A 12,412-nucleotide genomic window follows, 5' to 3' on the forward strand; every position below is an offset into this window, starting at 1 on the left:
TTATTCTTATTTTTATTTTTTTTCTTGATAAGACTGCAGGGACAAAAATTTCAATTATATCCCAAGTCAAATTCCTGGCTGATTATTTTGTTGAAAATTTCACGTTCAGTTTTATAACGTTACAAGGAGCTTGGTGAAATTTTCATAGCATTTTTCTGATTTTTCTACTATTTATTACCTTTTTTTAAAGAAATTTGCATTACAAAAATGGAAAATAAGAGCAACGCGACACATGGCAGGACTTGAGCTCATCTTCTTCAGCACCTGGACACATGTACATCACCCAACTTGCCATATCCTTACTTTTTACCCTAAATTATTATTATATTACATTGTTTTTAGAAAAATCATGAGAAAGATACACACATGTCGGAAAAATATTCCAAACATTGCTACGAACTCATTGGAATTTCATATTCCCTATTTAATGCCCCATTCCGTAGTTATGAATTTTTAAAAACGATTCTGAACATGCTCAGGAGATACTTGTTGGTATAGGTTATTAAAGTTAATAAGGATGTATAGTTAGGGTTGAGAGGAAAGTGAGTTATCAAAATCACTTTAGATTTTTTCATAATGAAGTCAAATAAAAACTTTCTTACCACCTTGTTAAAAATAATGTTATTAATGCATCCCACAAGCTAATTTTTGTTTTTCAAGTCTGATCCTTATTAAGTGTATTGATTTTTTTTTTTAATAAAACTTTCTTACCACCTTATTAAAAAATCAAATAAATAAAAAAGTTTGTTTAGAGAAAAAAAAAGTCACCTTTTTTTACTACCTTTTTACTCTAAAGGTTAGTTTTTTTATAATTATTTTATTTAATAAGGTGGTAACAAAGTTGTAAAAAAAAAAAAAAAATCAAAACATTTAATAAGGATAAGACTTGGAAAACAAAAATTAGCTTGTGTGATAAAAAAAAACATAAAAACCTCACAACTTTCAAACTAAAGACATATAAATGTAAAAGATTTTTTAGGAAATTCAAAAATAAATAAATGGAATTTTGTTAATATTGGCTTCTTTTAAAAAATTTCTCTCTACTTTGGCCTTTTTCAAAATAAGGTTGCTAGTATTTCGCTAAATTTTTAGTTTCAGGTATGAAATAGACAGCTTGTGATAGGAAAGAGAGAGAAGAGAGAGAGGTTGCCAATGGCCTTGTTGACCGGTATTAGACGGCGCCAAAGTCACTGCATGAGACAAATCACAGCCTTGCCTTAGGTGAATTTCAGTTTCTCTCACCAAAGCCCAACTCTTGAATTCCTAAAGAAAAAAATATCATCTTAATATGATCAAGAGACTGTTCTGTTGATCTGATTTTGGGTTATGTTATGGGAAAAAAAAAAAAAGAGAGATGGAGAGGAGGAGAAGAGAAGAAGGTGGAGAGAGAGAGAGAGAGAGAGAGAGAGAGAGAGAGGAAGATTGATATATGGATCTCTGCTATTGTAACTTAAGCGGCTTTTTTAATCTAGCCGTCCAATTCATCTAACGGCTTCGATCTGTCCTCAAGTAAGGCTTCTCTTGAGACTCGCTCTTTTTTTTGTTGGTGAAATAAACCCTCTAAAACCTTAGCCCCTACCCTTTTTCTCAAAGTCCCCAAAGGGCAAACCTCCATCTTCAAATAATTCAACCGCTCATAGCGAAAATCGAAAGTGTTTGATTAAATATGCAGAACGACGAGGTCATATGGCAGGTTATCAGGCACAAACACTGCAGCTTCATGTCCAAGTATGCCATTTTCTTTCTCTAATGTTCTTTTTGTCTGTAAATTTTTATAATTTACCTGTTTTTTTTTATACTATTTTTGAGTGTTAATTGGTTTTTTTGTTCCTGTTTTTGTCAGAATTGAAACTGGGATATTCTGTAGAAACCCATATAACGTCACTGGGATTTGTAACCGAAGCTCGTGCCCTCTGGCTAATAGTCGCTATGCCACCATTCGCGACCATGATGGTACTTGTTTCTCATTTTGCTTCGTGAATGGTTCTCTTTACTCTGCTATGAAGATGGCAAAGAATGACTGTATTTTAAGGTCATTTCCTGCTTTAACAAGGTGGTTTGCTTAATATTAAGTTGACACTTGATCAGAGGTTGATGGGAATTTAGGTAGAGCTACGAATTTGGGGTCAATAACAAAAATATAATTTTATGGAAGGTACTCTTTAGTAGACCTGCATTTAAACCAAAGTCAATTATGTTAGCAGATTCTTCATAACCCTTTTAGCTCAGGGCCAATTTTTTTAATCTATTATGAATAGGCACCCATATAACTTTCTCCTTGATCAACACAAAAGCCTCTTAGCTGCTTCCGTTCACATACATAAACCTTCTGCCTTTCATCCATGGAGATGCCATCTTTGAACACGATATACTGTATGTCAAAAAGAAGCATCTAGAAAATGCTGCGCACAACTTTCCCTCTGCAAAACTAAGAGCACTTAATGTACGACATCTTATAACTACAATATAAGAGATCAAACAATCTCCAATCTCCTTTGAAACCTATTGGTTTTCTAACATATATCTGAAAAGCTTATATAGTCTTGTTGATTTTCTAAGAGTGTAAGTTTACTTAAAATTTCTAATTATGCTGATACCAATGAATTTGTTTCTATACAAGCAGCAATGCATATAATGTTTTCCTATGTTATGTTTGTGTCCTGCAGGAGTCTTCTATCTTTATATGAAAACTATAGAAAGAGCTCATATGCCAAACAAATTGTGGGAAAGAGTTAAGTTACCCAGGAATTATGAGAAAGCACTTGAAATTATTGACAAACATCTGGTATTGAAAATCTGAACCCTCTTTTTAACTGTTTCTGATTAAATGTATGTTAGTTTTCATAAAGTTAAGAGGTTCTTGAAGTGATTAATCAGCATGACCTTCCTGAATTGGCAGATGTACTGGCCTAAGTTTCTTGTGCACAAAACAAAGCAACGGCTGACTAAAATGACCCAGATGAGGATACGCATGAGGAAGCTTGCTTTGAAAACAAGGTCTGTATCATCTCATTGTGTAATGCTTCGTGTCCATGTGATAAATGTCCACTTCATCAAATAATTATGTTTTTTAAAAGAATAAAAATTTGTCCGAAAAGTGACTCCAGAGAACTGACTTCTTTACCTTTTTAATGTTGATATTGAAGAAGTTGTATTGAGCCATTGTATTGATGCAATTTATTGTGTTTACCAGGGAGAAAATAATGACGACACCAAGGAAAGAGAAAAAGAGAGAGGCTAGAAGAGAGGAAAAGGCTGAAAAAGCTGCAGTGTTGGATAAGGTTTTAACTTAACTGCCATACACTATAAATGTGCTGGACTTGATCTGTTATTGTCACTAGCTCTCATAAAGATTTACTGTCCTTCTGCAGAGCATTGAGAGAGAACTATTAGAACGCCTCAAGAAAGGAGTCTATGGTGATGCATATAAAGATATATACAACTACCCCTTTGATAAATACCAAAAAGTTCTTGAAGGGGAAGAAATGCAGTTGGATACTGAGAGAGATGAAGAAGAGGAGGAGGTATTCTTGTCCAATTTTATCATTGCCTTCTTTTTGGATGATCTAATATATCAGTTATTAGTATTGAAATGTGAAGTATTTCATGGTATGCTTACTTGAAATTGTATACTTTCATAATCTAAATACTTTTGTGGTTGGAATAAGCAGGAACCTGAGATAGAATATGTTGAAGGTTATGATGAACTTGAAGAGGAAGATGATATTGAAGATTTTGCTGGTTTTTCAATGGACAATTCTCATGCAGATGATGATATTGGTAAAGCTAAATTCTAGTCTTAACAGAATATGAAATAAATGCATGCATAATCCACACAAAATTTGCATAACAGACTCATTTTTTTAGTCTGCTGTGACTAAAAAAGGTTTATAACGCTTTGTTCCAACTGTTGTATAAAATTATGGGGAAGAGTTTGTGCTCTTGTGCGTATCAAATGGACTCAATGAAGGATCTTAATGATGCAGTTGGAAGTGATGAAGAGGCAGAAGCAGTTATTCGCAAGAGAGAGAGAAAGGAATCTGCCTTTGCTTCTAGAAGATTTGAGAAAGATGAACCTGCTGCCAAATCGAAGAAGCCGAGGGTACTTGTTGAGGTAACGGCTAGTTACATCTTCAGTCTTGAGATCTTTAGTTGGTTCAGCATAGTTTTCTCGCCTTTCTTGCTTGAAAAGCATTGATGTATCACTTTAACTAGAAACTGTCTTTCCTATCCTTAGGACTTAAGGGGTTGCTATTAGACCATATCGTATGTTAAATCCAAGCCGCTTATCTCCCTTTTGGTTGTAATTGATTAGTAGAGCAGTACCCTTAATGTAAATAATACCCTTTTTTAAATAATTGTGAAATCACTAGAAATAACTTGCTATATCTACACGTCTATTGTGATATGTAACTCTTCCCTCAAATCTGAATCTATTCCTTATTTATCAGGTTGAGCATGAAGATGCTGGTGTTAGGCAAAAGGCAGTCCACTGAGAACTTCTTCTTATTTCATTATTTGATCTGGAAAAGAGATGGTTGCAACGCTCTTCTTCTTGTGAGATTGGCCTATTTTTCTCAAAGCTTGCTGCGCAAGGAAGAAACTTGCTGATGGTGCCCAAATTTTGAAAGATTTTGATAGCTGAACAATTTTTTCAAATTACCGTAGTGTTGGGAAACCGTTGTATTGCTAGCTTTGAGTTGGGGCTGGCTTTGGCCTGTGGGTTGTTTGTAGGCCTAGGGACATTGTTAGTTAGGTTTTCTGTATTGTAAACGTCTTCTTGACAAAGAAAAACAAGTCTGTTGGAAGGATCCTAGTTTTTTCCTTTGCTTTTGTTTTGGATTTTATTTCTGTTGATGAATCCTTGTCTTTTCATTTGGATGACGTTAATGAGAACTCCTGTCATCCCTTCCAAATGTAATTTTAAGAACATAGTTCTAAATTAAATGGTTCTACAGTTTATGGGTTATTCAAGATCCAACAAGTCATGTCATCTAGTTGGTTTCCAACAGTTAAACCGCTTCCTTCGTCGTATCAAAACAAAACCAGCAGCCCATAACTCTATCTGGCTGGAGCCCACAGGTTTCTCTAGTACTTTCCAGTTCTCTCCCCCTTTCTCTGCATATATATGTTTCCTCTTTCTCCAACACTCGTATCTCTCTGTCTCGGTCATCTTCTACTTGTATGTCCAACTGTTTGGAGTTCTTATGAGTCCGAGAGAAATGGATCAACAATATTCCAGGGACTTTCCGATCCTATCCTATATCCTGTCAAGGCTCGACCCTGAATCCAATCCACCACTCTCACCCCAACTCCAAGAAACTCTGTTGACTCAGCTTCCCCACCTGAACCACCCCAAAGTCCTTGCCTCCATGATCCACCTCATACCCACCACCCTCTCTCAGACCCTCTCCCTGCTCCGGGCCCTTGGTACTCCACCCGACCCGTCCACCGTGGTTGTGGCACGTGCTAGGATCGCTGAAATCCAGTCTAAGCTCCAAAACAGTAGTAGTAGTGCCCTTCAAGAAACCCAGAACTACTCACAAGTGAGAGAAGCGGCAGAGAAAGAGTTGGAGATATACAAGGCGGTGGTGAGGTTGGAGGAGATGCACGAGACCTATGAGGAACAGTTGAGGGATGTGGAAGTGAGGCTTGCTGAGGCATATGGCTCGGTCGTGGTTGATTTAGAAAAGGAGGAGGGTGAGGTGATAAAACTGAATGCGGAAGTGGTCAGGATTTTGAAGGAGGCAGAGAGTGGGGTAGCTGTTGAAAGAGTTGAGCTTTCTGGGCGTCATCTGAGGTTTCTACCTGAGGCTTTCGGGAAGCTTCATGGGTTGGTCTCTCTCAACCTGTCAAACAATCAGCTACAGGTTTCCACTCTCATCTCTCTCTCTCTCTCTCTCTCTCTCTCTCTCTCTCTCTCTCTCTCTCTCTCTCTCTCTCTTGTTTATTTTAGAGACAGAAAAGCGTACAACTTTCAATGAATCAGTTGAAAAATTAATATAGCTTACAAGTCCACTCACAATTGGTTTTCTATACTTAGAGCAAAATCCAACTAACCAATCAATGTTTGCAGCAGATTGATAGAATTAAGACTCTCCTTGGCATCATTGATCTCTAAGTAGTAACTTATGATTAGGGTCTTGCATTTCATTGATGTAGTTCCTGGTAACATATTACATAACTGGTTTATTTGTTTGGCAAAACAGTCAATTCCAGATTCAATAGCAGGACTTGAGAAACTCGAGGAGCTCTATGTTTCGTCCAATCTTTTAGTTTCCTTGCCCGACTCCCTTGGATTGTTACTTAACCTGAGGATCCTCAATGTGTCAGGCAACAAGCTGGATGCCCTTCCTGAAAGCATTGCTCGTTGCAGGTAATGTCTCAAATTTTCTTTTTCCACTTGTCCCATCTGTTGTTCATGTGTTCTGTTCTTGGCGGGTAATGTTTCCTTCCTTTCCTGCAATTCTCACTTTGTGACTGTTTCCAAAACTTCTTTTTGTACTCAATATTAGTTCACTGGTGGAGCTAGATGCAAGCTTTAACAACCTGATGTGTTTGCCAACAAATATTGGTTATGGGCTACTGAATCTCGAAAGGCTCTCAATCCACTTGAATAAAATCCGTTCCCTTCCACCATCCATCTGTGAAATGCGGTCACTGAGATATCTAGATGTTCATTTCAATGAGCTTCGTGGGCTGCCACATGCAATTGGGAGACTGACAACTCTTGAGGTGCTCAACCTGTCCAGCAACTTCAGTGACTTGACAGAGCTTCCTGAATCAATTGGTGATTTAACCAACCTCAGGGAGCTTGATCTAAGCAACAACCAGATTCGAGCTCTTCCCGCAAAATTTGGTCTGCTTAGAAACCTAAACAAGCTCAACTTGGATCAGAACCCGCTCGCGATTCCGCCAATGGAGATAGTAACTCAAGGGGTTGAAGCTGTCAAGGAATACATGGCACAGAGGTGGCTCGATATCATAGCAGAGGAACAACAGAGGAGCATGCTTGAAGCAAGCAAACAAACAGCTCAGACTGGATGGCTGGGTTGGGGGACCTCCTTGTTGAATAACTTGGTTTCTTCGGTCTCCCATGGTGTTGCAGGTAATCTTGGAGGGAAGAAAGATTCTAGAGACCCATGTCTTGATCAACAGTTGTGATCATCCAGCTTTCTCTGTAAATATTCCTCTGTATATATGTGTAGTCTGGACATTTAGTTATGTATGAAGTCTGGTATCTGTAAGATAATACTGATTTTACTGTAATTGATGGTATACATTGTTTTTGTGTAAAATGTTCTTGATAAAAATAAAAATAAAAATAATTATTGAGCCAAGTGAAATGCTCTTACGTGAAATGCTGTCCTGCCTATGTGCGTGCTGTGCTGTGCGTGAAATCCTATTGGTTTTCTTAAAGTGGTTGCTGAGCACGCACATAGCTGTCCAGTAAGTGCCTTACATAACTATATTTTTCATTTAGAGCCCTTGATCAAACTCAAGCAATCTTCTTCCTTCCAAATGGCATTCTTCCAAATGGCAAAAGACACCATGCCTCTTTCCCTTTTGTGAAGAATCAAAGTGGGAAAAGACATCTTAAATGTAGGTTTTGAGTAATGGAAGGTATAAGAGCGTGCACCACATCCACAGGGCAGTGACCAACAAAGTTGAGGCAAGATTGTCAATGTTCTATGGACCCAACAAGGACACAGTGATTGGTCCCATTGAGGATTCGATTGACGAGGAACACCCTGTTGTGCGGAAGCGTCAACCAACTACGAGTGAAAAATAAATAACAACAGGCAGGAGAAAAAATTGAACAAAATAATCAACAAGAACAACACCAAGATTTATACTGGTTCGGCAATTGCCTACATCCAGTTTGGAGACGATGGAGTATTCCACTATAATCAATGGAGATATACAATAGTGTTTACCACTCAATTTCCCAAAGACCCAAATACACCCAACCTCACACACTCACAAAGGAAGAGAAAACAATGATACAAAGCAAAGAACAACTAGAGAGAATTTGTTTCACTCTTTGGCAAAATGCCTTTCTTGCTATTTTTCTCTTCTACTCAACACTTGGTTGGATGCTTCAAATGAAACCATTTGCTTCCAATTTATAGCCAAAGGAAGTGGCTTCTCAAAAAAGCCAAAAGGAAGTGGCTTCTCAAAGAAGCCAAAGGAAGTGGCTTCTCAAAGAAGCCAAAGGTTAGTGTCTTCTCAAAGAAGCCAAAGGAAGTGGCTTCTCAAAGAAGCCAAAGGTTAGGCAAAGGCAACAATAGCCTACCACCATGCATTCACATAGGCAAAGTCAACAATAGCCTACCACCATTTGTGAAAGCCAATTAATGCATTCACATTGCAACTTCAACAATTGCCTACCACTTTTGACTATTGGTTTGAGGCAATAATCAACAATCTCCACCTTGGCTCAAACCCTCGAAGTAGAACTCCCAATAGTCGTCTCCCAATCCCCTATGGGGCAATCAAAAAATTTTACAAATGCCAATTAAGTCTAAGCAGTGCTTAAACTTGAGCAACGAAATTGGCTTTGTCAACATATCCGCAGGATTGTCAGTAGTCCCAATCTTCTGAAGAAGAATATCTCCCTCTTCAATAATCTCACGAACAAAATGGAACCTTACGTCAATGTGTTTTTTACGTGCATGATGAACTTGATTCTTTGCTAAATAAATAGCACTCTGACTGTCACAATGAACATCCACATGGTCTTGTTGGACCCCCAAGTCATCAAGCAACCCTTGAAGCCAGATGGCTTCCTTTATAGCTTCTGTTACTGCCATGTATTCTGCCTCAGTAGTCGATAAAGCAACTGTAGATTGCAGAATCGACCTCCAACTCACTGGACCTCCAGCAATAGTGAATACAAAACCTGTAGTGGACCTACGCTTGTCCAAATCACCTGCGTAATCAGAATCCACATATCAAACAACACATTGACCAGTAACTTTATCATGCTGAAACAATAAACCAACATCCACAGTACCCAGAATATACCGTAGAATCCATTTCACAGCTTGCCAATGCCCTTTTCTTGGATTATGCATATATCTACTGACAATACTAACAGCTTGTGAAATATCAGGCCTCGTACACACCATAGCATACATCAAACTACCAACAGCACTTGCATATGGAATTTGAGCCATGTAATGACTCTCTTCACCAGTTTTAGGAGACATAGAAGCACTAAGTTTGAAATGAGGGGCAAGAGGTGTACTAAACGGTTTTGAATTTTCATTCATCCCGAAACGCTGTAGTACCTTCTTCAAATACTGCTTTTGACACAGACTAATCTTGCCCTTCGCTCTATCTCTTTCAATTTCCATACCAAGTATCTTCCGAGCTTCTCCTAAGTCCTTCATCTCAAATTCATTACTCAGTTGAGTCTTCAACCTTTCAATCTCCACTTTGCTTTTACATGCTATAAGCATATCATCAACATATAAAAGCAGATAGATGAAGGTTCCATCTTGTAGCTTGTGAAAGTATACACAATGGTCATAATGACTTCTTGTGTACTTCTGCCCGATCATAAACCGATCAAATCGCTTATACCATTGTCTTGGAGACTGCTTCAAGCCGTACAATGATTTTTGCAATTTGCAAACCCAATTTTCTTTTCCAGCAACCTTAAAGCCTTCTGGCTGAGACATATAAATTTCTTCCTCCAAATCACCATGTAAGAATGCAGTCTTGACATCAAGTTGAGCCAACTCAAGGTCAAACTGTGCAACCAAAGCCAACAAAATACGAATAGAGGAATGTTTTACTACGGGAGAAAATACCTCATTGTAGTCAATGCCTTCCTTCTGAGCATATCCTTTAGCTACTAATCTGGCTTTGAATCTCACATTGTCCTTTCCCAAAGATTCCATCTTCTTGGCATAAACCCATTTGCAACCAATTGCTTTCTTCCCCTTTTGTAACTGAACCAGCTCCCAAGTCTCATTTTTATGAAGAGACTTCATCTCCTCATCCATAGATTTCTTCCACTCCACGCTCTCTGAACTTCTGCCAGCTTCTTTGTAGGCGGATGGAATATCATCTTCAATAACGGGAAGTGCATATGCCACAATATCAGTAAATCGAACAGGCTTTTGAATCTCCCTTCTCGATCTTCTGATTGCAATAGAATCTTGTTGCTGTGGAGGCTCTTGGGTAGGTGCCTCCTCTTCATCATCCTCGTCCTCTTCATCAGAATCAACTGTAGGACTAGTGTCTGTAATATCAGACCTTACTGGAACAACTGGAGTTTTCAGTAACTCCACCCGCTTTGAACTACTCATGGTCTTAGTTGCTTCAATTTCACCTTCATGCTTGTTCTGATTTACCATAGCAGCCTCATCAAAAGTCACATCTCTGCTTACAACAATTTTCTTCTCATCTGGACACCAAAGTCGGTATCCCTTCACGCCAGTGCTAAATCCCATAAATAGAGCCTTCTTTTCTCTTGGATCTAACTTGCTTTCCCTGACATGATAGTAAGCAGGACAACCAAATATGTGTAAATACTTGTAATCAGTACAAGGTTTACCAGACCATACCTTCATGGGCGTTTTGCCCTCATTCGCAGCAGCAGGCAACCGATTAATGAGATGGCTTGCATAAGTAATCGCCTCAGCCCAAAGCGCCTTGCCTAAACCAGCATTAGACAACATACACCGAACTTTCTCAAGCAAAGTACGGTTCATGCGCTCTGCCCCCCCATTCTGTTGCGGTGTCTCCCTAACCGTGAAGTGCCTCACAATACCCTCATCTTGACAAACTTTCAAGAAAGGATCAGACTTATATTCACCACCATTGTCTGATCTGAGAGTCTTGATCTTCCGACCGCTTTGCATTTCAATCATCTTTTTCCACTTTAGGAATATCTTCAAGACTTCATCTTTACGCTTCATGGTGTACACCCATATTCTTCTAGAGAAGTCATCAACAAAGGAGACAAAATAATGGCTACCTCCCCAAGATGCATTCTTGGAAGGTCCCCAAACATCAGTGTGAACATAATCTAGAATGCCTTTAGTGTGGTGAATAGCAGTGCCAAATTTCACTCTAGTTTGCTTACCTAGCACACAGTGTTCACAGAATTCCAATTTGCATGCCTTTGCACCTTTCAATAAGCCTTGCTTCACCAATCCTTGCAGCGCTTTTTCACCAGCATGCCCAAGACGCATATGCCATAACCTTGTGGTGTCTGTGCTATCTGCGTCAGCAGCTTCGGTGACAGCTGCTCCACCAATAACTGTACTACCTTGCAAGAAATACAAGTTATTTCGTCTTGTACCTTTCATCACCACCAGTGCCCCATGCACAGCTTTAAGAACTCCACCCTCCATGGTGATCTTGAGACCCTTGGATTCCAAAGCGCCTAATGAGATGAGATTCTTCTTCATATCCGAAACATACCGAACATCACTCAATTCTCTGACTGTTCCATCATGCATCTTTAAACAGATTTTGCCTATCCCTTGTGTTTTGCAGGCATTATTGTTGCCCATCAAAACAACTCCACCATCCAGCTCCTCGAAGCTAGAAAACCATTCCCGAATAGGACACATATGATAGGTGCAACCTGAATCCAAAATCCACTCAGTTGAGTGCCCATCAGCAGATGAACTAGCCAAAGCAAACTCGAAATCTTCATCTCCAGATTTTGCAACATTTGCTTCAGAACCCCCTTTCTCCTTCTCCTTGTTCTTCAATTTGGGGCAGTCTTTCTTCCAATGACCCTTTTGGCGACAAAAGGCACATTCATCTTTAGCATGAAACTTCCCTCGTGACTTTGAACGAGATTTTCCCCGCTTCCCAGATTTTCTTTCCTCTGTTCGACCCCTTGCAACGAGTGCCTCGGTTTGTGAATTTTGAGTCTTCTGTTCTTTTTTACGACACTCATGATTCACCAATGCCGCAGACACCTCATCCAGTTTCACCGCGGATTTTCCATACAACAAAGTAGTTGTCAAATGATCATAATCATCAGGCAATGAATTTAACAAACATAGTGCCTTATCCTCGTCGGGAATTATCACATCAAGGTTTGCTAAATCAGCAAGTATTTTATTATAATCATTGAGGTGTTCATGCATAGAAATACCTGAACGATATTGAAATCGGAAGAGTCGTTTTTTCAAGAAGAGCCGATTTTCTGCGCTCTTGGTCATATACTTCTCCTCCAATTTCATCCATAACTTCTTAGCAGAAGTTTCCTTCATATACGGGTATTTCAACTCCTTATCAAGGAACGATCGAATAGTGGCACAAGCATGGAGATTAATTCTAGTCCATTGCTTGTCATCAATATCTTCTGGTTTATCCTCCAGAACCATATCCAACTCTTGTTGATACAACACATCCATAACTTCACATTGCCACATACCAA

The 12,412-nt window shown here is 39.0% G+C and overlaps 2 protein-coding genes across 2 annotated transcripts; both read left to right on the plus strand.

The window, feature by feature from the left end:
• Positions 1–1,413: 1,413 nt before the first annotated feature.
• On the plus strand, positions 1,414–4,969 carry LOC117615905 (protein MAK16 homolog). The gene is made up of 9 exons (XM_034345082.1): positions 1,414–1,728; positions 1,844–1,953; positions 2,667–2,785; positions 2,900–2,997; positions 3,194–3,281; positions 3,372–3,524; positions 3,672–3,780; positions 3,987–4,114; positions 4,452–4,969. Exons 1-9 carry the CDS (start codon positions 1,667–1,669, stop codon positions 4,494–4,496), a joined length of 912 nt encoding a protein of 303 aa, XP_034200973.1. The 5' UTR covers positions 1,414–1,666; the 3' UTR covers positions 4,497–4,969.
• A 148-nt stretch (positions 4,970–5,117) lies between these two features.
• On the plus strand, positions 5,118–7,335 carry LOC117615904 (plant intracellular Ras-group-related LRR protein 3-like). Its single transcript, XM_034345081.1, has 3 exons — positions 5,118–5,870; positions 6,210–6,376; positions 6,516–7,335. Exons 1-3 carry the CDS (start codon positions 5,208–5,210, stop codon positions 7,162–7,164), a joined length of 1,479 nt encoding a protein of 492 aa, XP_034200972.1. The 5' UTR covers positions 5,118–5,207; the 3' UTR covers positions 7,165–7,335.
• Positions 7,336–12,412: the final 5,077 nt, after the last annotated feature.

This window comes from Prunus dulcis, chromosome 1 (assembly GCF_902201215.1).
Source record: "Prunus dulcis chromosome 1, ALMONDv2, whole genome shotgun sequence".
NCBI lineage: Eukaryota > Viridiplantae > Streptophyta > Magnoliopsida > Rosales > Rosaceae > Prunus > Prunus dulcis.